Source organism: Dermacentor albipictus, chromosome 5 (genome assembly GCF_038994185.2).
Source record: "Dermacentor albipictus isolate Rhodes 1998 colony chromosome 5, USDA_Dalb.pri_finalv2, whole genome shotgun sequence".
In the NCBI taxonomy this organism is placed as follows: domain Eukaryota; kingdom Metazoa; phylum Arthropoda; class Arachnida; order Ixodida; family Ixodidae; genus Dermacentor; species Dermacentor albipictus.
Genome location: NC_091825.1, coordinates 56,752,640 through 56,777,330, shown reverse-complemented (window position 1 = coordinate 56,777,330; position 24,691 = coordinate 56,752,640). Strand labels below are relative to the sequence as shown.

At 43.9% G+C, this 24,691-nt stretch overlaps 2 protein-coding genes and 1 pseudogene across 2 annotated transcripts in view; 2 read left to right on the top strand and 1 right to left on the bottom strand.

Moving 5' to 3' along the window:
- Positions 1-7,775, bottom strand: part of LOC135911193 (uncharacterized) — a 39,539-nt gene extending 31,764 nt beyond the window's left edge. The window contains exons 1-2 of the mRNA XM_065443383.2: positions 7,522-7,775; positions 3,344-3,691 (exon numbers count right to left, since the gene is read on the bottom strand). Coding sequence (XP_065299455.2) covers positions 3,344-3,678 — 335 coding nt within the window. The 5' untranslated portion in view covers positions 3,679-3,691; positions 7,522-7,775. The remainder of the gene's footprint in view (positions 1-3,343; positions 3,692-7,521) is intronic.
- Positions 7,776-7,925: 150 nt separating this feature from the next.
- mEFTs (elongation factor Ts, mitochondrial) lies at positions 7,926-24,191 on the top strand. The gene is made up of 7 exons (XM_065443384.2): positions 7,926-8,135; positions 10,465-10,618; positions 13,243-13,371; positions 14,431-14,553; positions 17,993-18,203; positions 19,566-19,852; positions 22,695-24,191. Exons 2-7 carry the CDS (start codon positions 10,466-10,468, stop codon positions 22,854-22,856), a joined length of 1,065 nt encoding a protein of 354 aa, XP_065299456.2. The 5' UTR covers positions 7,926-8,135; position 10,465; the 3' UTR covers positions 22,857-24,191.
- LOC135911216 (U2 spliceosomal RNA) lies at positions 10,055-10,234 on the top strand (annotated as a pseudogene).
- Positions 24,192-24,691: the final 500 nt, after the last annotated feature.

Below are 24,691 nucleotides of genomic sequence, written 5' to 3'. Positions count from 1 at the left end.
AGACCCGAAAGTTTTATTTTGGTAAGAAACTAAAGTTCTGTCATTAGTGTGTTGCTAGCTCGGAATAACACACTGTATGCATAGCGTGGTCATACCATGCTAGCGATGAAGTGCGGCACCACTTTATAACCTAACTGCCAGACCCTTACTGCATGGTGGTCACCCACTTCAGGCAACCACACAACTTTGTTTGACTGAAGAGTTAAAACAGCATTTACTTAATACTTTTGTGACCACACTTATTTCCATCGAGAGTATGTTATCGATGGCCACAAATTCAAATTTTGCCACTTTTCGAGCACTGCTGGACAGCTGCTAGCACCATCTAATGGTTTAAAAAGAGACTATTTTATCGGTTTCGTTTTTGTGTTTCTCTTTTCTAAGGCGTGAGGAATTTTAAAGCGCCATCGTAGTCCGAGTAACAAGCTCTCATTTCAAAAATGGCGTCAACATTGCGTGCCGCTACTCCATGAAAATGGCACATTTGGACGAATTCCGATGCATCTGGGCTCGAATTTCCGGATGATGGTAGCAGCACATACTGACAAATCACATACTGATTCGTCAGACTTTAGTACAGATGGCGAAAGTGTGTCAAACCACCCCGAAACATCAACAGGCACCCGCTGGTGACTCGCTTTCTTCTCGGACCGTTTTGTCACTGCCGCACATTGACCTAAGTATATCCGATGTGTTCTAAAGGTCACAATTCTTATCTGCAGGGTGTCAACATCATTCAAGCAGGACCGAACGATGGAATTAACGGCTAGAAGTGGACCTTGGCATTGCGCTCCATAGTGCCACACAGCAGTTTGTAAGGGTGCGGTGGTTCACTAGGGCTAATGTTTTCCTATGCATCTAGAAAAATTTGCTAAAAACAGAGCTTATATTTGCAAGGTTATTGCATATGGCCCTTCTGCTGAAAATGTATATCAATTTTGTTTCAGTGCTCATTTTGTGCAAAGCAGCACTGACGTTTTTATCAATGTTTTTGTTTTTGTTACATTTTTTAATAATCTTTTTCATACTATTTTTAATAACTACGTTCTTTGAAGTTGATACTGTTGGAAAGACAATTCCTTCCTCTTAAATTTTATATCATACACTTTAACATCAAACATTTTCTGTGACAGGAAAGAAAATATTTCCTAGACCACCCAAAAACAACCAATTTTCCCATGGTCACAAAAGTGTTACTCTGTGTTTGCCATTACTTCTAAATGCAACTCAGTTTTCCTCCTGAAATAAACTCCTTTTCGTGAATGAGTTAAAAGGCATAGTGAAAACATGGAAATACTAGGACATGTCTTGAATATGGCTTGGCCTAAAATGTGGTCACAAGTGTGCAAAAAGGGTTTTCTTGAAATTAGGTCTGTCTTCATAAAAAGCCTCGGATCTCTAGAAAATACATCTTGCATTTCTTGCTTGCTTAAATTATCACTAAAAAATGGAGAAAGTGAAAATAATATCAAACCTTGTTCACAATGAACTCAGAATGTCTCATTCATTTTGCAAGTTTAGCGACCTGCTAGTCATACTGTTCACATTTCAAGTATACTTCTAACTGTACACCTTGGTAAAACACTTGGGTCTTAATTACGATTTTTTACATAATATGTAATAACGAAATTACTGCTTTACGCGCCATTTTAATGCTAAACCATCTTGACAGACGCAACACCACTTGATAGACATGTGTCTAAGGTGCCCTGGCTCTCTAAGAAAGACGCCAATTAAGAGCCTCTTTTTCCCAGCATTCGCATGAATAAAACAGCACTGAGTCATGACTTTTGCCTACACATGATTGTAAGAAACTCCAATGTTCTAGAAACCTCTGTGAGTTTCTTGTGTAGCTTCATGCTTTTCTCAGAAGGATGAGAGTTTATCCTTTTCATGAAACTTCGTGTCAGTATCGATGCTCATCATGCCAAAGACATAAACACAAGACTGATGAAAAATAAGCAAACACATCAATTGACGTCGAACCCAAGAATTTCTCAATACCGACACTCTGGCAAGCTGCGCCACACAAAATGTGAAAATGGGAGTTGCGCCGCCTTTGAATGCAATGAGTGCAACACACTCTGTATGATGCAACATACAATAATAATACAAGGATCGACGAAGCATTGTCTGACAACGAGCGTACATTTTCATGGAGGTAAATAAACACTTGTCACAGGCAACAAATAAAGAATAACCATGTTTCTAGCATGCCGAGATCCTTACAGGCTCTTTGTTCACAAAAGGGAAAGATGTTGGGGCATGGCTTATATACATATAAGACATGGTCCACACTGGCATGGCCCACATACATGTTGTCATACATAAGGCACGGCCCAGCCTCTTTTTGTGCACAAGGAACCTTTGCAGGTCTCAGAAAGATCAAACTGCATTCTTATTTTAGTTTTCTTTTTTTTTTGCCTATTGCAAGTGCCTGCTTACTAGCAAGAAAAAGAAGACAATAATAGACCAGCATCGAAGGGTTGGAAAAAAAGGAGGAAGTAATAGCTAGTATCTTTCTGCTGCAAATGTTGTTCTGTGCAAAGTCTCAAGCAAATAATAATACACCAGCCATAGCTATCTACTGCTTCAAGCTCTGGCTGAAACTGTAAATTTCTTCACGAGCTGCAGATGATGCAACCGTCTGAATTTGTGCACAGGCAATGGTGCCGGCTATCAGATGCAATGAACCTATACAGACTGTTGACCCAGTATGAGAGAATGCTGCAACACTCCTCATTTTGTCCGGTACCAAGATACGTACTCTCCTAAGTGCACCCAGCTTCCATCTCAATCCATTTAGGATTTTGTATGCACAAAAATAGGTGCAATTTGCACAGTTGGTTGAGGCAGGATCATTCCCAACAACATTCGAAAGAACATCATATAAAAAAATTGACATAAATTATGCAGAAATATATTTAACAGCTTCACTACCCTTAGAACGAATTAATTTTTGTTTAAGAATTAGTTTTTGTTTAAGTCTGTGCATAAGTGCTCGCAAAGTGCCCTCAGTTGTCAGCGTTTTGTGCAGAACAGCAGTGTGCAGTCAGCAGTGAACAGCAGAATTCAATGCCAGCACATCATCAATGATTTCTTTTAAATGTGCTCTGGGTATGATAACAGACATACAGAGGTATCAGGGGATGTAACAGAGGTAATTTGGTCTGGGTGATGAAAAAAATGCGATTACTGCTGATGCAGCAAAAATAACGCAAGCCACAATGCATCCACCAATATATCTATTGCCTGTTCTGTTGCCATTACTCCAGTGCAAATTCTGGCACCTTCACAATTTGGACAGGAGTGAACTGACCAAGCGTCATGACCGCCCACTCACGTGACTGTCCACGGCGTGTCATCATCCTTGAACCCTTCACTCTTGAACCGGACGGTGAACTTCAGGTCCCGGCCACGGCTCGAACGCAGCACTGGCATGACAGGTCGGTGCTTGCCTTTCTTTTTGCGTTGCTTCGGCTGCTTGGGCGCCGGCGGCTGAACACCGGATGGTCCAGGTTCATCACGAGCTGTGGAGTCCGACGGATTGGCTTCATCCGCAGGCAAGTCAAAGGACAAGTCAAGCAGGTCGGCTGGAAGATCGAAGACCAGGTCGTCTTCACTGCCTTGAGGCACAGAGACTGATGATGTGCTGGGCACATTGGTGGAGTGCGCCATTGCTTCACGAGATCTGCAAAAGTGGGCACGACATTCATTCACCATCACTATCACTCTATTAATGTGATTAGCATCCTGCAGATACTTCTTTAGGCAAAGGAAATTTAAGTGGACAAAACTACAACTTGCCATAGGTGGGAGCCAAACCCACCGCTCATCAGACGCACGAAGTGATGGGCAATGCGTCGTCTTTTGGCATTCTCAAAACGCTTGCGCTCCCGCATGATGGAGTTGACCATGTTGCAGTCCTTGCAAATGAGCAGACTGAATGCATCATCTATCCCTTTTAAGACATGTCCCACTTTGTCTGACTCTGTCATGTCGTCTTCTGCTTTGCGACAAAGGGCCAGTACATATTGTATATAAGGAAGGTAGGGCTCCGCAGATGTTTGAGCACATGACGCCAGCGCCTTTTTTGCTATGGCCATACAACCAATGGCCATTCCAAACAAACCCCGCATCTTTTGCTTGCAGGAATCTCAACTCAATTTCAGCTTCATGATTCCCAAACCAAACCTCTACTGTTCCTTGTAGATGAAATATAACATGCAACAGCATGACCGTATTGTCCCATCAGTTGTTTTTACTTACGCACTCGTATATGGCCAACCAGCTTTTAATATCGATGTCATCAATTCCTCAAACATGCCTGGATCTCTTTACTGCGCAAGGACCATCGTTGACATTGCCAGTGCTGAGGAAGAGGCCGCCTATTTTGCCATTGTGGAAAAACCTTGTGAGTATCTTTTTTGTTTGTGTCTGTGATTGTATGTGCTATTTCTTTGTTCCTGTGATCACTCTGTATAAAATATTTATCACCCAGTACTTGGAGTAGCATGCCGTGCAGTCAGCCAGGCTAACATCTCTATCTTATCAATAGAGTTTGTATCTCTTTATATGTATTTCACTATGATAGCACTAAATCATTTCCTTTTTCTCAACTTCAGTTGCAAGTGAGACTGTTGACCTACCATGTGTACTTGGGTATTATTTTATCAGGGAATAAAATTACCAGCTTTTCACTGGTGGGCACACTTCAAAGGCATTTGCAACCATCTTTTAGCAAGCAGTCATGAAGTAATAACATTAAGATCAAAATCAAGGAAGAGTTTCTGGAAGAGGAGTGACATACAATAATCATCAGCCTATTTTATGTTGAATGCAGGACGAAGGCCTCTCCTTGCAATCTTCAATTACCCCTGTCCTGCACCAACCAATTCCAACTAGCACCCACAAATTTCCTAATTTCGTCGCACCACCTAGTCTTCTGCCGACCTCTACTGTGCTTCCCTTCTCTTCTAACCCATTCTGCCACCCTAATGGTCCAACGGTTATCTAATGTGCACATTGCATGACCTGCCCAGCGCCATTTTTTTTCTCTTAATATACCCATTTGCTCTATGATCCAAACCACTCTCTTTCTGTCTCTTAAAGTTATGCCTATCATTCTTCATTCCATCACTCTTTGCACAGTCCTCAACTTGTTCTCAAGCTTCTTTGTCAGTCTCCAAGTCTCTGCCCCATTTGTCGGCACCGGTAAAATGCACCGATTGTATACGTTCCCTTTCAATGATAATGGTAAGCTTCCAGTCAGGAGCTGACAATGTCAGTCATATGTGATCCAACCCATTTTTATTCTTCTATGAACTTCCTTCTCATAGTCGGGGTTCCCCATAATTATTTGATCTAGGTAAACGTACTCCTTCGCAGACTCTAAGGTTGACTGCCAATCCTGCACTATTGTTCCCTTGCCTGGTTATTCATCATTATCTTTGTCTTCTGCATATTAATCTTCAACCCCGCTCTTACACTCTCTCTGTTACAATAATCAGGAGGTTAGGAGCGCTCCTCTTCAACTGACACAACATCATCCAGCAAATGCTACAACTTTCGCAATCACTAAAAGCCCCAGTCATTCAGGACATAGCCCATATGAGGCCCTTGGACACAACTACTCATGCATCCATAAGTCAATGTTGCCATGTCAATGTAACATGCCAGCGCAATCAAAGCCCCTGGTGTGCCAAGTACTGCCGAGAGCCAAATAGAAAGATACCGCTTTTTGGCTGTTTATGAGCCAATAGTTACACATGTCGTTAACTGTGCAGTTGGTTAGAGGCAGTGTAACTACTGCCAGTCCAGCTGCTCTCTTTCTGAGGGAGAAGCCTAGCATGCAGGCAGACACCAAGTAAGCAATCGCTGTAGGGTAAATAAGAACTGTTGAACCTGGCACACTCAATTGTTATCCTGTGAGAATGGAAACTAACATAAATGAAACTATACTCCACATGTACTAGTGGTGGCGCTAGTACTCTTACCATCGACAGGTTTTACGATCAGCCTCTAAAATCCAAGAACTATACTTCCACGAACTGGCACAGTTGTGCCCTGCCTCTCAATCAACAAGTCATGTCAACAAGTGTGGTGCTGGCCCTGTATAGTGAGAATCATTTCATGCCCTCAAGTACGTGACTATATGCCACAAGCGACAGAACTTATTATAGGGAAAGCATTGGGAAGGCGGGAGATGTAAATTCAAGACGAGCGAAAGTGGAACAAGGTAAAAGCAGGAGCCATTTGTCTTCTTTTTTTTTTTTCAAGGCAGGTCTTACAGAACTTACTACAGAACTTATAATAGGAAAGGCAGAGGTAGGCCTGAGCCAGCAAGCTTCGACCTGCTACTCTGCACGGGAGAAGGAAGAATGGGGACAAACATTGACGAATATTCTACCAATTGAAATGGATTTATCTATGACAGTTCCTGTAGGCAGTCATAACCGCTATTTATGATGAGCTGAGACTAGCATTTGAAGTTGTACCCCGGTCACACGGGGCATTGCGACAGCGATCGAGCTTGATTGGGATCTCATTGCTCGATCGTGATCGCAGCTTGCGCAAAGCAGTCATTCGAGATCGAGATCGCCCCGTGTGAACGGGGCATTATAATGCCAGCGGCCATGACACTGTAAATGCCGACAGCTCTATTTTGGTGCCTGGAACTAGTGTCTGTGAACAAACGCTCGTTCAAACTACTCGAATGGCACTCGCGCCAGCGAACCTTAGCAACTTTCGTTTCTTCGCTAAGCCCGGACGATTATCGGTTGAAATATTTAAGTGACAGATCAAACAGACGAGACCACAATTAACTGACTGCGCAGTATATAGTTAGCGTATGCTGGCAAGTGTTCCGAAATTGCTAGCATGCGTTCCGTGCCAGGAAAAGCGCACCACTAAAAAAGCTGGATTTTCCTAAATTTGTACACAGCTTCGACGGCTTCATATACATGCGCAGGTTGCATATGCAACCAAAATGTGAAGGGGGAAAAAAACTATACCTGCCACGCGTGGAAAAAGCAATCGCGCGTTTCTCCACATTACTTGTCGGGCATACGTAGTACTTTCAATCACCAGCGCGTGATCTCTCTCCTGCACAATCAGTGGTCTGGTGTAGTGCCTACATCAGGCGAGAGTAATACGAACTGATAGACTCGCCGCATATATCTATATTTCCTTACACTACAATGAAAATTAAATTTAAAGGCTTGCTGATGGAACGCAACGGCGCGTTTGTATACAGGCGGGCCGGCTATTCCACGATTGTTTCGTCTTAATTCCACTACTGTAATTACACACGGCGACAACGTTGTGCAGAGCGGTGCAACAGAACCAAGCGCGTTCATTTTTCTCGCGCTCAGCTGCTGAATTCGCATAAAAGTTTACAGAGTGGCAATCGGACTTCGCGCGCTGTAGCACCGAAGCCGGGTCTTGCTTGACACCCGAAACGCTGGTTAAACGTATGGACGGACAGAGCTGAGTTGATTACAAATCACTCCTTTCACTCACCACAGTCATCAGTTGTCAGTTACCACGTCCAGAAGAGCCTGTTAAGGCAATCTAAAATAAATCTCCAAGAAGTTTGTGTCTGCGCCAAGGAATGGATAGTGCGCGACAGCCCACATGCGTTCGGCACGCGTTCTGTGGCGAAACCAAGGCGAAACTTCGGCGCTTCGGTGTATTCTGCCAACATCTGTGGTTCTGCTCACCAATTTCTAGAAAACAATCCCTTCAAGTACGACTATTTTAGGTGATAGGCGAGGCAAACTATTTCTCACACACAGTGGCACCGAGTTTTATTTCAGAACGTACAGATACGAAGCAAACACAAAAAAACGAGACACTTCTTTTTTTTTTTTACACATGCATTGCTATTTGCGTCATGCCAACGCCATCGTGATCACTTCGATGCGCTTGGCAATGCGTAGCCTGTGTAACGTTAGAGCGTTTGGTTCTGCTGACTACTTTGCCTATAGTGTACTAACTTTGCCCCTACTTGTGAACTCCTCCTGCACGCTGGCCTTGCCGCGCCTGTGACCACATCGAAACGTTTCGCTTCGTGGTGCACCCGAGGGCGTCGGCGCTGAAAACCCGGAATTCTTGGCAGGGTAGTAAAAACGCAGGTGAGCGGACGTGGGATGCATGTGCGAACCACGTTTCATTCCGTTCCGCTGTGCTACCTTTCATGAAGGCTTTGCAGCGTAGACTAAGTTCGGGAACAAGTGTATGAAGTCAGTCTGAGCAACAAACACTTGTCGGTGTCAAGCGCGCGCTGGCTCAGTTTTCGCGTGCTGATAACCGCTCGCTCTCGCTACTCTGAAGACCCAGCCGCATCCATAAGCAAGGAACAGAGTAGCCTCCGGGCAACGAAAGAGCTCAGGACATTCTCTACGAAATCCAAAACGTTGACTGTTGTTGCGCCGTGATTGAAGATTCGGCGAAGTGTTTGAAGAATCGACACACTCTCGCTTCATTTGTGTTGGGAGATCAGCGAGTTGCCGGCGAAAAAAAAAGAAGTTTAGCTTTTAATAAACATAGTTCTAATCCCCTTACGACATGCGTTCTTCACTTACGCTTTAAATCGTGGGCGCATTGTATGCACAAGATGCGCTTTCGCCCTTGCTTAGTGGTAAAGGACATGTACCCTTATATGTGCATTTATTTACCTGCCCTTTTATGGTGACCGGGCATACAGCGGTGTGCATGAAGTGTGGAAGCACTTTAATCGCGACCCTGACACATACATACATACATACATACATACATACATACATACATACATACATACATACATACATACATACATACATACATACATACATACATACATACATACATACACACACACACACACACAGGTACTGCGCCATGTAGCACAATCTTCACCAAAGGTAGCAGTGTTGCCATGAAACCTTCATTGCATTGGCACAGTATAATGCCAGCCGAAAAGTATTCTACATTTTAGCAGCCAATTTTTATGTGCAGTAATAGTGCTATTAGCATTGCCTTGTTGCTGCATGCATTCCAATTTGAGGGGTTGCTATATATGCTGTGTTCATGATGCATATGTTCTGGTTGAAATCGTCAGGTGCAACAAGACCATCGTGAAGTGTGCCAACATGGCACAAGGCTGTCTTAGATGAAAGGGACATAAAGACTGAACTGTAAAAGTACTGCAAGAGAGGCTGCTTCTAAACTGTTTGGTGTCTGTAGACTAAATTAAAACAGTGGAGCGCAGTGGGAACATCACGAAGGAGGCAGACACAAACAGCCTGATGTCATTCTTGCCTTTCTCATCAAAATTTCATTGCATTCTGCTGTTTAAGCAAAGTTTAGACAAACCAAGCAGCTTGGAATTTTTGTGGTACGCACATCCGCGCTTCTGTCTAAAGCACTGCACTCAAAAGATAAAGTAATGCCACAGAAGCTGTGATGGTTCAACATACTGAAATGAACACTGTGTGAACGGATTGTGGCTGCCACGTCCATATGACTGGCACTATTCACAAGCGTCACCTCTCACACTGAGCAGCACTGCATTGACATTGTTACCTTTACATCCCAGTGTACTGTTCAAGTGCTCAGTTATACATGTAGACGTGTACGCACATATACACACAAGGTGCCCTTAAAAAGACTGCTATGACACAAAAAGAATGTCTTGTTACCTTGTCATCATTTCATGGACATCCTTTCCGGGTGCATTATGAGAAAGACAGATACAGTTTAAGGAAAGAAAAGGCATTTGTTACATAAAGGAAAGGTAAAAATCATGAGACATTCCATTCTGCGAAGGTGGATCACCAGCGAAGCTGTTTACCATATGAGACAGAGGTGACGCAGAATTTCGAACATAGGTACGGACTCATTTACCGTGATTTTTATATACATTGGCATGGACAATGAAACCGCCTCCCTGAGGAGCCAGAGGAAACTAGACACGCATGACATTTCGACAGGAATGCCACCATGAAAGAGCAAAAGGAAAGGACATATGCAACGCTTGGAATACCGTCAAAGAGAGGGCACAGCAAACGTAGACATGACCGACACAGGTCAAAGTGTAGTATCTGTTCTTATCAGCTTAATACCTGATACAGGTTGTATTTGGACCCAAGATTTTAAACTTACTTTTGCAAGTTGGCGGAGTGCTTGAAACCTGCTTCACCTCCACCGCGGCTCGGCCCGGTATTGCACAATCTTCGGGATTGGCCCATGGTTTTTGGTCTATGGACATCAATCCGCTCGAAACTAGCCATATACAGCTTCACTGTAAAAAGAATCTTACTGTATTCTTGAGCCCTTGGTTCGTTGATTCTATAATCGTGAATGAGTTGGTGACCATCCTGGCACATTAAGTTGCAGTTTTAGGAACTAAATGAAGTGAAAGCTGTCATCACTAGTGATTTTGTGGTGCTTGACCTTGAACGGCATGCGGTGTTCTGGGCACAGCATGTTTGCGCAGGTGCTGACACGATGCCTGCAGACATGCGCCTCGCTCCGGGCTGTGGAGAAGACGGCCCTCATGGAGCTCCGCAAGAAGACTGGATACACCTTCACCAATTGCAAGAAGGCACTTGAGGCCACCAACAATGACATCAAGAAGGTGATGCAAAGAGGCTTTGTTGTCCAGAAAGATGCAGAGTCTACCATTCAGAATGTATCACATGGTCACGCCAGCAGATAAAATAAACTAGGGAAGTAACATTGAAAGTGAGCACAGCCCTCACTACACTTCTTTTAATGGCACAAGATGAAAAATGCATACATACACACGCACACCATTAACGTAATACACGTGAAGCTTGGAAACTATCCTTGTGTGATAAGTTCTCTGTAAGTGTGATGCACTTACGAAGAGCCTAGAACACAGACATCAAAACTCTTAACAATGTGCCTGTTCTTTGTTGTTTGCAGATGCATGCACTGTGTTCTTTCCCTCCTTTAGATAAAATTAAACGAAAAATAAACATTTCCTTCAGATGTTTGTATGTCTCGTCCTTAAAAGGTTAATAGTCATTTTATCAGTTTACCGAGCAATGCAGTGATGTTTTGAAGGTCACCGCCAGGTGTGTCATTCCCACTGTAACAGCACACTGATAGCTTTTGGCAAGATAGCGCAGGCCACAGTGCATGTCAACAACTGGTAATGCTAAAAAAGAAGTGCTGCTTTTCCCACACTGCTGATAAGACAGAGGTTAAAAGCCGAGCAAGGCAGCACTGCAGGCTGCGTGCTTACATATGTAAAAAGTACCGTTAGCTTCCTGTTGGCACTTGTAGGCAATGCACCATTACAGTTCGTCTGCAGCTCCTGCAAACACACGACTACAGCCAAACGTTTGCATGTTGAAACCTGTTATTCAAGGCACATTAGGAGCGTGTTTCATACCTTGCCTTGTGACAAGAGCAGGCAATAAACTGCAGTGATTTTATGAACCTATATTAGCGGGGGGGGATATCCTGTGGCACTTTTCCTGTGAAAAACTTGGTACTTACATTTGAAAAGCTATCTCCTGCTCATTCTTTTTTAGAATATTGTCCTACAGCATGCACACATTTGCCACTGCCTACATTTCCGAGTTTGTGGGATAGTGCCATTTGCGTGTGTTTTTGTGTGCTTTTGCTTTCTGACTTTAATCTCTTCTCGTCTAACACAGCTTGAGTATCATGGTGGTCATCCCACCGGGCAAACCTCTCCAGTTTACATTAAGAAGCCTCTCTTTATTGCTAGGCTAAATTGTCCAGCTGTTGGGACATGAAACATGCACAGCAATTTCACAGTGGCATTGCCAAACCTATCCTTCACTTACCATATTTACAGGCATGATGTTCACACATCTTTATTTTTGCAGAAAGTTGATACGAATTTGGGAGATGTGATAGTTTTGCTGCAAAAATGTTCTAATAGGACGTTCAAGATGCTAATAAAAAAAAATAAAGGGTCTGTAAGTTGGGTTTGTCATGCCAGCCACAATAAACTCAAATAAAGTATCACTCTCAAACAGCATTTATCTTTGTAAGAGCACAGGTTCTATGCAAGCAGAAATTGCAAATGCCCTTTATTTGCGGACATCAGCTGAATCTAGAGTCACCAACGAAAAAAATAGTCGCCCTGGCCCGACCTGTTCATAGTCGGTGCCAATGCTGATTTCAGAACAAGCAGATGAGCGTTGCTGCTGCAATTTTCAATGGTGCGATGATTGCTTGAGGAAGCAGAAAATCTAAATTCTGATAGCCAATGCGGGGGCTGCAAACATTACGCGAGTAAATACGGTAGGTCATTTTCTTACTTACGAAAGCTCGGCTCACAGTATGAGAGGCTTCGGCCAGAGATTATGGGACAACACTAGTCCCCACAACTCGCTCGGTGAGCAGGAGCCCTCAAAAGCACATCAAGAGTGCTCGCAAGAGAACATGCGTGTTCCAGTTGGTGAACAGGAGCAGGACAGCTGTCATCTGGTGGTAGAAAAGTAGTAGTTCCACTGCACCAAGAGCAGCCCCAAAAGCACTATGAGCTGCTTTCATGTGAAAAGTGGAGCACAAAAGTCTCAAATGCCTGTTTTTCAACCAGCATGTTTCGGTCACTTGGTGCACCTGCCCTTGCCCACCACCCTCGCACCAGATGTCGGAGTGCACGGAACATTCCACTGACAGAATACATAGTCTTGCTTGCACTGCAGAGCTGTTGTACTTCTCCCTATTTGACACTTCCAGACCATTTCATCCTCTGGAATGTGCTGTAACAATTTGTATTGACAAACTTCTGTTTAACTGACTGTGTACGAATCACTATACATATGGGAAATAGCGCTGTGTATGCTGCATAATTGGCTATCACACAATCGTAGAACTGTGGCCTTGGCTATGGAGCTGCACCTCAGAAAGGGGAATGTTAACCTCACATAGACCCGTTTTTTTTTTCTCATCTTTTTTTTTCTTTGGTGCCATTCATCACCATGCTTTCTCTCTCCATATTGTCACTTACCCCTCTCCCCACTATGGCGCACCTTTCTCCCCTGCAGCACTTTCATCCCATCCTAAATCCTGCACATTGCTTCTGCTCATTGAAGGTAAAAATTAACTTCCAATGCATATCTATGGTGAGACAGTGCCAAATATGGCTAGTGTTGTAAAAGCATGCTTGTGTTTGCTTGCCATTTCGTGTCGTGTGACCTTTAAATCTTTGTGAATGCAATGAAATGAGTGTTAACACACCTGCGGGTGACACAGGCTGAGAAGTGGCTCGCCGAGGAGGCCAAGAAGTACGGATGGGCAAAGGCGACGCAGATGCAAGGTCGCCAGACCATGCAGGGCCTTGTTGCCATCAATGTGGATGGGCCCTTTGCAGCCATGGCTGAGGTAAGCTGTAACTGTACAGCTTGCATGTTGTGTGGTTTATCATACAAACAGAGCAAGCTTCTTACCATAGTTGCCTTCCAGCCCGCTAAGGCGCTCTATTACTGCCGTGCTTTGCAGCAGCGGTGGTGTAATGAAACTCATCATGAAATCAATCAATTCAGGCAGGAGCACATTGTGAGATGTTGACATAACAATTTTATGAGGGAAGCTTATCGGGGAAAGGATTGTAAGGAGAGGTGTATGCATGGAGAACTACAACACATATCTAAGTATTGGTTGAATGAATGAATGTTTGATGTTTAATGGCGCAAGGGCCAGGTATGGCCAAGGAGCACCATGCTAGTGTTAAGTATTGGTTGATCTGTTATAATGAAAACAGAATTTCTTTAAATTGGGCTTTATCAATGTGAGGAAGCTTTCTCCACTCGTCCGTTCAGTGCGGCAGGTGCTGTGTGCACAAGTAGCCTTTGCAGTTTGTTTGCTAATTTACTAAAATTTGTGAATTCACCTTTCAGTTACTGGATTGAAGGCTCATGTTGCTGTGGTAGTATTGCAGCAGGGTGCTGCAGGAAGCTAGAGAAACTTATGTGATTTACGAATACCATTTATTGTTTAGATATTCACTCACGAAAATTCTCCTTTTCGATTAAACCAGTTGGGCTAAAGTGCGGTGTATAGTCGCTTATCAGGAGTGTACTGTCCGCTGTTGTTATCATTCCATCAGTGATGGAAGCCAGGTTTAAATTATTTTTTTTCTTAATGTTTTTGGGAGACTCAGCCACACCATAAAATGTACGTAGAAATGTAGTTTACATTAAACATTCTTAATTTAGGCAAGCCAGCTTTTGAATTCGATTCCTTGGATCAAATATTCCATTTGTTTAGAGCTATTTTTGGACAAGCCTCATAATTTATTTGAATTTGTAGTTATCTTGAAACATTGTGCTTGGGTGCTCATAAAACTCAACCCTGTTCATTGCGCTTAAAGAGCGAATAAAAATGCCCCAATTTTGTCGCTCTTGGTGTAACGTTCACTTGCCCTGTACTTGTGGCACGCAGGTGAACTGCGAGACAGACTTTGTGGCTCGGACCCCGGAGTTCCAAGCGTTTGTGGAACAGCTGGTGCGGTCATGTACCAGCCACGCCAAGAAGCTGCCCTCCCTGGAAACTTCCATCATGAAAGTGAGTGTTAGTTGCTGGCTTGGCTTGGCTAACTGTGGTGCCCGTCGCTAAGCATGGGGTCATCAGTTCTGTTCTTGAACTTGAGCAGGTGCTCATCAGTAGACATGCAGATTGTACTGTAGAGTCCAGTATGGAAATGGACAGATCGTTATTATTTGAGAGATGACCAGTGCAAAGATGCAACTTAAAACTTTGCTGACGATCACCAAGTTGTTCTGCTGTGTAACAATCTGCTCCTTCTAAAGAAAGAAAAAAAGTAATCACCTGTTCTGTGACTCTTCATTTTTTTAGTACCAAGGACGAGACACAGCGCTTGTGTCTCGTCCTTGGTACTTTGTGGTTGCATGTGTTTGCGCTGTTACAATTTTTATGTCAAGTATGCACCAACTCGCCCAGAAAGAAGTTTTAATGAATGTGATTCTTCATTTCAGTCCGAAGACGAGGACATGTGGTGGCCTTGAATGCTAAGGTGTTTCTTATACAGAACAGCTTAGGATGTTAAAAGCAACACATAAACATGCATTCAACATTACCATCCATCCTGTCTGCAGAAAGCCATCAGTGCTATCAGTGATGGCACGAGTGCATGCTGCAGAAAGCAGATGCTCATCTTCAGGCTACGTGCTTATTGCATTAGCTGCCATCATTGTCATTAAATGATTTTAAGGTTCTGGGGTATTACAGACCAAAACCACGACCTGATTATGAGGCACTTCGTAGTAGGGGACTGGATTAATTTTTACCACTTGGGTCACATCGCAGCAGTGTACATCATCATCACCAGCATATTTTTGCTGGAAAAAATCTTCAATTACCCCAGTCTTGTGTTGCCCGATTCGAAGTTGCACCTGCAGATTTTGTAATTTCATCAACCCATTTAATTTTCTGTCGTCCTCGGCAGCACTTTCCTTCCCTTGGCAACCATTCTTTAACTCTAATGGTCTCTGGTTATCTCCGTACTTATTATATGGCCTGCCATTATACGTGCAATTAAAGAGCTTGATGGTGGCCTCAGGAAAGTATGGTCAAATTAAAATCGTGTTAATTACGCCCTGGTTAATTAGGAAAATATGATGATTTGGACTTGCCCTCTGGTATCAGAAAATGTATGCATTATTTATTGACCCCACACTCTCGTTAATTGGTTGGAATTAACACATCGGTTAATTTGGAGAAACCCTGCAGTGCTGCAAGTTTTCAACACTGGACAGCAAGAGCTGCACAGGTGGCATTAGCATTCAACTGAAACAGTGGCGAAGCCTGTGTCGCCATAGACATCAGCAAGAAGAGCACAAGGATGGCAAGAACCACGGAGGAAAGAAAATTTCTGGTCGAACCCACCTCACAATGAATGTCAACGTTGATGCGATTTGCATTGAGTTAGTGTATCAACACACTGAATTGTGAAATTCTTTCACTTTTTTGTACAGTATACGTCCATTAATTGGACTCCGGTTAATTTGATATTCGGTTAATTCGATCCCGACTGAAGAACCCGGCCAATGGTCATACATTTCTATGGGCTGAAACTTTCGTTATTTCGATCCCAAAATTGGCCGTCGGCAGATAATTCGAAATTGGTTGGTCAGCTTCACCGCAGCACAGCCGTGTTGTGCGATGATTCATACGCAGTCTATTGAGGTAATGCCTACCAAGAATGGAATCACGGGACATAGTACGCGTTTCTTCATCATGCAGGCGCATCTGCGCCATCACCGATACGAGCACCTAGGCACCTAACAAGCATGCTGACAGTCATTCAGAGCCGTTTCTGACGCTGCTGGGGCGATCTGAGCCCTCGTTTCGCCCGCCATGAGTGTCTCGTGTATGAAGCCGCGTGCTCGCGCGCGTGCAGGCGCCTTGCCTCGAGAAGCGGAGAAAGCCTGTCCGTGTTTTAGTAAGGCTAGAGTAAAGAAAGTCGAGGCGATGTTTAAAGCCAACAAAAAGAGCGAGGGTCTTTCCAGAACTGTGAAAGCCTTGCCAATAAACTTGTTAGGCGTCTCGGTGCTCCTACTGTCAGCGGAGCCGGCGCATTTACGTGTGTAAATAAGGAACACGTGCTTTGTCCTGTAACAGTGGAGAGAGACATGTCCCGTAACATGGGAAAGAGAAATCATTTTGTTTGGCATTCACCACACCAAATCCAATCAAATTTGTTGCATTCAAAAAAGCAATGTTGAACACCATTGACTGTAGAAAGGGGTTTTTTTTTTTTCATTTTTGTCATCAAATTGTTTTTACAGAATTTGTTGAAAATTGCAAAATTAAAAAAACACTGGAGTTGACCTTAAAGCTCTAACTCAGACATAAAAGAAAAATGAGACCGCTGTTACCTGTCTCACAATACCACAATTCTGTAAACTCAACTTTTGAGACCTCTAAAGCAGAAAAAATTGACATGTTACGCATTGCTCTAAGTTAGTGTACCACTGTATTGTGGGTAGGACTTTGCGAAGCCCTCGTTAAGGTCATTATAATTTCACATAATCTGTAAAGTCGTATCAACTTTCTCCACTTTTGCTGCTTTAACAGATGCAGCTTACAGAACTGCAGTAATATTGTGTTTTCATACAGCTTTATGGATTTTTAAACACATTGCTTCACATTTCTCGAAACTTACTGATTTTTTGGCAACATTCATTAAATTTGTGTGACCCTAAATCTCAATTATTTCTGCAGTTGGTAGAACTCAGCTTTATCCCTTGAATACAACCAGTTTCACCCAAATCATCTCAGTGGAGCTGTAAAAAAGGCATATATGCATTTACCATGTATTAGATTTGAAAAATTTGACTTGACCCTGAAGTAAAGCCGTCTCTTAGAGGCCAAGTGCAAGGAACCATTAGACCACGAAATAAGCATTATAGAGTGGACCCCATGCAAAATTTTAAGGTTGAAGTATGAGAGGATGCATCACAAAAAGCCACCAAGAAATAGACACTGTTGATGCCAAAACTGGGGGAAAAAAATGCTGTCATTGCCACCCGTTGGCAATATGCTGCAGAACCAATAAACTTGAAAATCAGAATGGCTCCTCCGCATCACCTTTGATATTAGACGACACCCATGGCACTCTGGAAATTCTGGAAATGACGTGCCAGGATTTGAGTTGTACCCACTAAGCACCAGTTGTACGCATCATCTGCTAAGGTGCTTTTGAAAGGCTTTAAAGGCCTAAGAAAATTAGGCCGTTACCAGCCTTGGCATCTTTGCCAAGATTGCTTCAGTAGTGTAAGGCTACTCATCACCAATTTAGCCAAAGTTAACTTTCATTGTAGTTGGCCTTTTACATTTGCTTGACTAGAGAATGCCAAAACTGAAGAAACCCTTTGATGGCTTGCGCTGGTCTCTCTTCCGCGCCATGCGCACCTGTGTAACGAACTCTGCCATTGTGTGCGCTGTTGTGTGAACAAAACATGTCGTCTGCTTGCGTGATCAGGTGCGGCTGGGCACCAAGGAGCTGGAGAAGCTGCGCATCAAGGATGGCCACACGGTGGAGGAGGCTCGAGCGTTAGCCGTTGGCAAGCTTGGCGAGCAGCTGGCCGTGCGACGAGCCCTGTGCCTGCGGGGCGAGGCGGGAACCACGCTGCTCGCTGGTTACTGCCACCCGCAGAATAGCCAGAATGCAACCAAGAAGTACCCCTGCTTCGGTGAGCCTGATGCTGTGCACGTGCAAGCAAGCAGCAGTTGTGCGCATGACCTGGCGCAATGATGGCAGCGTTCTAGCGCATGAGTTCTGCTTTTATTGGCGAAATTTCTTGCTAAATATTTGGAGACACAGAGTCGTTCCTCATGACAGGGGTGCACCACAAGTGCTTGGCGGCAGATTATTAAGACATTTCAACAGCCGTCATGTTTGCCTTGTAGAAGCAACACAACTCTTCTTGAGTTTTATAGAGTTTCAGAACTTCGCAGGCCATCGAATTAATTGCCATTGAAAATTGCCTGAGTGACAGTTATTACCAAACAAGGATTCATATGTATTCAGTTTCAAAAAGCACTTTTTCTGAAGCAGTGAGATGGAACCGTAAGTACGAGCCATAAAGTACATGGAGGCTTTGTGGATCACACAAGCCCTTCACAGGTCATGTTGTCATGTAGTGACGGTGAAGAACCACCCATAGCAAGAACTATGAGTGAAGAAACTAACTCTTTACTGGGCGAACTTGTGCTCAGAAAAACAAGTTACACTCGAAGCATGGATAGCGGTGATCATGATCATTTATCATTCAAAATGTGATCTCATGGTCAACTGCATTGGCTATTTGTACATGACTCAGTGTAGGTTCTAGTGTAACCATGCATTCTAGAAGGTACAACACTAATCTCATCGCACATGCACTCTTATCGCACAAGGTTTGGTGACAATGACGACAACAGATACAACCGGCAATAATATTCAAGGGACTTCTGATACAGAAAGATGCGTCTTGCGCGTAACGATAACACTGTGACCAAGACTGGCTAGTGAAAAACATTCGTCGCAGACATAAACAATTTATGGGCGTGTCAATATAATGTTTGCTTATCCCAAAAGCTCCCTGGATTGCCATTTGAAACCCACTGTTCTAAGCTTTAATACTTGGAAAAGTACTTTCAAGTACTATTAGCAATAGTTGACTTACGTGCACTATAGTCTGTTAGTAGGAGTTTCTTATAAAGAAGCATTCAGGAAGTAAACTTCTGTAATGACAAGGACTAAAGTCTCTTGACACAGCAACATTTTGCTGTCAAAAGATGGCCTAATGGTCTTCAGCCATTAAGAACGCATGAATGTGCCATCATTGCAAAAATCCAAGGGTTTATCATGGGCTTGCATGTTTGTATTTAGAAATGTGTGTGGAAAAGCTTCATTCTTACGCATATGCTATTTAAAGACAGGCTGGTTGTTTTTGTTAAAGGCAATTCTAAATGATGAACTGTGAAAATAAGGGCATCATTATTTTTTTTTTCTCTAATTGCTCTTGATCACAACATTCTAGACTATTCCAATGTCCCTGTGGTCTTTGCAGGTCGGTACGGTGCCGTGGTGGCATACCGGGACCTTGGCGATAGTCCGCTGAGCGAGGATGAGGTGGAGGAGCTGGGGCGCCGCCTGTGCCAGCAGGTGGTGGCACTGAACCCAAAGTCAGTTGGCCTGCTAGACGACTACCTGCTGTTCGAGAAGGAGGAGGAAAAGAGGATCAAGGAGCAAGAGGAGAGGGAGAAGAAGGCCAAGGAAGAAGCGGGTGAGAAGAAGGAGCCAGAAGGCAGCCAAGCAGCAGAAGACAGCACACCAGCGTCAGAAGAGCAGGAACAGGTGTGTGGGCCAACTTGTTCATGTCTCTTGTGGCGACAGCTTTTATGAACTGGTATCACCTGGGCTTTTCGAACACCCTCAAAGCGATACTCGACTGACTCAAAAACAAAGTGTGCACCCCACTGCGGGCAGATTTGAGTGCCCATGAAGTGGATAGTCTTTCAGTCGATGGAACTGTGCAGAGCACCATCAGAATCTTGAAGCTCCACAAGTGGTTTAGGAGTGCATCCTTGTCCTCAGCCTATTTGCATTAGCGCACCTTAAGCAATGCATTGAAAAAAGAACAGAAAGAAACAGTGCTGGTTCTCCACTGAAAAAAAATTCTCAGCAAGTAGCCTCAATGTTGCCAAGTGCTCAAAGAAATTCAGTTCCAGTTGGCAAAAAAAATGTAAATGTGATAGCGGCCTAACTAAAATATTAGAGTAATCCTGTAAGCATTTAAAGCATTCTGCAGAAATAAACATTTTCTTTCTATGTATTTAGATCACTTTTTCAGGGCCGATTACGTTCAGTAATGCAAAATTGACAGTGGTGCCACAAGTACCCTTGTGAGGTCATTGAGACACCTCAGTGGCAATACATCTCGCCATATAGCAGTGGAAGACTGTTTCACATTTGGTATTTGATGATATTAAAGGCCACTGGCTTGAAACCCCTTTATAAGTGCCAAGCACGAGGCCTGAGGATCGTTTCTTGAAGGCTCATGATTTAGAGAAAGCTTTTAAAGAGCATTTTAGAGAAAATTGATTTCGCACCACTTGCAAGCTCCACATGCCACACACAAGTGCAAAACTTGTCTGATATGTTCACAGCAGCGTATGCTAACCGCGGGCTGTATTTTTCTACCAAGCCCAAGCAATGGTTCAAGGATCCCTTGAAGAAATGCATACCGTGTCCGATGACGCTGGCCCTTTTCCACTTTTGGTATGCTTCACTGCAATACGTGTACACTTGACTGCATAACATTGCTGTATTGCGGTGAAACTGAATTTTGGGAACCAGCATTATGCGACGCTTGACCCTTTACCTATTAACGCGACAGCATTAAGGAGCTCGTGTCGCAGAAAAGGCGGTGGCGTCGGCGTTGGCCATGAGCGAAAAAATCCCGGAAGGCAATTCATAATAAAAGCAACTTGCAAGATGGGCTGGATGGGAACCGAACCAGGGTTTCCGGAGTGTGAGATGGAGACGCTACCACTCAGCCATGAGTTCGATGGTTCAAACCGCGACAAAAGTGCCCAGTGAATGCGGTGTATATCGGTAATTATGAGCATGTAAATTACAGAAGTCGCAGTTAAATGAGTAGCGAAGTACATTTCCACTACGTTTCTTCTGCGCTTGGCGCACACGCAGAGCCATCTTGCGGCAAACACAGAAGAACCCCTCCTCGCAATGTACGGCGCTGCCCCGAGAGATGGCGCACCACTCGCCCGCTTCTCCCCTTCGTCTCGTTTGAGTGCATTGGGGCCATGCGGGGACCGGTGCGAGGATGCCCCAATACCCTTCCGTTGAATAAGTTTTTATTTATTTATTTATTTATTTATTTATTTATTTATTTATTTATTTATTTATTTATTTATTTATTTCACGTACTTTGAGGCCCGAAGGTATTACAGAAAGGAGTAGAGTCGAAAACAAAAGTAATGCAGTAAAAATGCAAACAAAAAGTATTAACAAAAAATATTAACAAAAGGCATTCTGAACAGCAGTCTTGAAGTTGGTAGAGTCGGTGATGAGTGCGATTGATGCGGGAAGGCAATTCCAGTCCATGCTTGTCCTAGGGATGAATGAGTCACTGTACCGGTTTGTACAGCACAATGGCACCCATTGGCTGTGGTCATTGTGGGCCGAAATATAAGACGGAGGGGCAAGAAGGGCCTTGCTGTACTTCCCATGTTTTTAAGCCATTGGCGAGGATGATAAAGGCAGAGTCGGCGCCATTGTTTACAGCAGCAAACCCTTTTAATGGAAAACACGGCAGCGAACGGTAGGAAGCTTTGTAGCGAATGTCGAAGCATTTAGGCCTTGCATTGCCACGGTTGCTACGGCTGCCAGTGGATTGCTGTGTGAGAGCACTGATTCTGCGCTGCAAGATAACTGAAAAAGTGGTGGCCGTGGTCGCTTCGAATAATGCTGTTTCACACCTGCGGTCGTGGCAAAAAGTCTGGAAAATCGGACAGCGAACGTTTTCAGCATCCAAAATTTCAGACATCCTTGTACATTGACTCTGTGGGGTAAGTGCCAGTGCCAATCAGGCATCCGCAGAAACCTGTAGTTGATTGTAATGTAATCTGGGGATTTTAAGGGAACCGAAATATTATCAGAACATTTTATAAGCTTATTGCCAAAGTGAAAAGACGGTGCTTTGTATTCATAGAATCGAACACAATGTGATAATTTCAACTAAAAGTTGAACTTTTAAATAAATTTAAGTTGTGTCTGAAACGACATGACACTGTGAAATGTGATCACAAATCATTTAGTTAGCTTTTTCAGATGTTCATGAGCATTTTGATTCTATTCACTGATGCAGAGTATGGCCCAGCATGGCCAAGCTGGATTGCACTTTTACAGGAGGATAGCTCTTTCCAGCTCCAAATTTAGGGTGTGCAGCTTAGAAATGCCTAAACTCTGCAAATATTTTCTGACAAATTCAATTTTGTAACTTGGGTGCGCAACTGCATGGTACATGTATGTGATGGCCAAGGTTGAGTCTTGTCTGAGGTGAACTAGAGTCATGGATTGCCCAAGCTTGAATTCATCGCGTGTCCACTGTAGTGTCCTTGCGGCTGTTGATGATCGCGAAAGTGACCCAGCATGCAAATAAACTAATTTTGTGCAGCCACCCATGGAGGAAGAGGAGGAGGAGGAAAGCCGGCTACTGTTCCAGGACTATGTTGTTGACCCCACCATCAAGGTTGGCCATTTGGTTGCTGAAAGCCGCATTGACATCATGGACTTTGAACGTTATGGGTGTGGTGAGAGCACTGAAAAGAATGAGTAGCTCACACTGCCCAGCACCAACATGCCAGCTACGTGTCTGTTCAGACCTGCACCATTGCATCGGCATCTCAGAGCATCAGCTTGCGCAAACCTTCTCTTGATGGCCATGTTGAATGACGTCCAGAGCCTAAAGGTTTTGGTAGACATTTCCCACTTAGTGCCTTCTCTCTTCAACACTCACAGAATCAGCTGCAGCAACACAAGGTTGGCATGTGTCGATGGCCACCACCCCGAATGTTTCTCATGAAGCGTGCAAAAGGGATCGCTACTTGTTGCCTCTCACTACTGTAGCAACAGGCAGCATTTGCGGCAGCTGTTGACATCACAGGCTGCATTTGTTTGTTGCAGGCATGACTAATGCAGCCGTACTTACTTCTAACAAAGGTGTCTTGATACACTAGAGGGCATAATCCGGTGCCATCTGGTGGCTGGTGATGGAACTGGTGGAGTGAAAGGACATCACGTGTAGCAGAAGACATCTGAGAAATGCCAGAGGACATCTTTCATCGCCACCTGGTGGCTGGTGATGGAACTGGTGAAGTGAGAGGACATCTTGTTTTGCAAAAGGCATCTTAGAAACACCAGATGACATCATCTAGTGCCACCTGACGGCTGGTAGTGGAACTGGTGGAGTGAGGTATGCCTATTTCAGGAGCTGTAGATATTGCATGCAACGAAAAATAATTGCGGTGCCACGGGAAGTAATTGTAGTGCCACCTTGTGGCCGGTGGAAGAACTTGGGTAGAGCAAAGGGTGGCAGCACCGACATGTTGCGCTCGCAAGTGGCAAGGTTGTGCCTTGCATAGGTTTCTTGCATCGTACCAGTGATCTTGTAGTGTTGCAGCTCTTTTTGCCAACTTCACAATGCATTCTGGGCTGTGCTTTATGCATGTGTCACATGTGGTGTGGAATTTTTGCTAATGTTAAACAAATACCATGTTGCTAGAACTATAGTTCATTTATTATGTAGTGAATGATCAATTGCTCGCAATAGTACTACTTTGCGCACATCTGTCGTGGCACATTAGCATCATTGTTTTCGTATGTAAAGCTGTGTTGTGCATGGTTCGGGCACCTGCAACCATTGCAGCAGTGTTTCTGATCTGTAATTCATCTTGGATGCCTTGACTGGCATCGGTATTTTTTCGTTATCTACGCTATATCTGCGATTATTTCGCCGTAGTTCTCGTCTGCTGTATAAATTATATACCCTCTTATTTGAGCTTAAGCACTACGTGTTATGTGCAGAATGATATACCTTGACACTACGGGCCCATCATATGTGCATGCTGTATCATGTTAAGTAATAAATGATGTTGCAGTCTGTTTTCTTGGAGTCTGTACTGCATGTGTGAAAAATTACTGCTCACATTAATACTTTCGCAGGTCTGTGTTGAGCTTTTATTTTCATTGCTAGCGGGTCTTAGCTGACCACATTTGGTCCACTCTGCTTAGAGCCATTCAGTGGGAATGCTGGTGCACAGGCGCACAGTGCTCATTCCAGCAGTGGAAACATAGAATGCTGCCCCTGCTCCACTGCATAGTCATTTGAACAAAGTGGCTTCTTTGTCGTTCTGCAGCCCAGCTGTCTGCACATTGCTCACGTCTCCGAGAGGCATGCTTTCGACAAAAACTTGAAATCAATGCATTTTTCTGCTGTGCCTGTGTGCATAATTATACGTCAGAGTCGACCGTAAATGACGCTCTGCTAAAACTGTCCATTACCTTGGCAGCATACCGCAAAAAAAAGTGTTACTCATTAATGTAAGTGCCCAACATATTTCATATTTGATAAGGATAGCACACACGGCTACGTGAACACTCTAACACCACTTA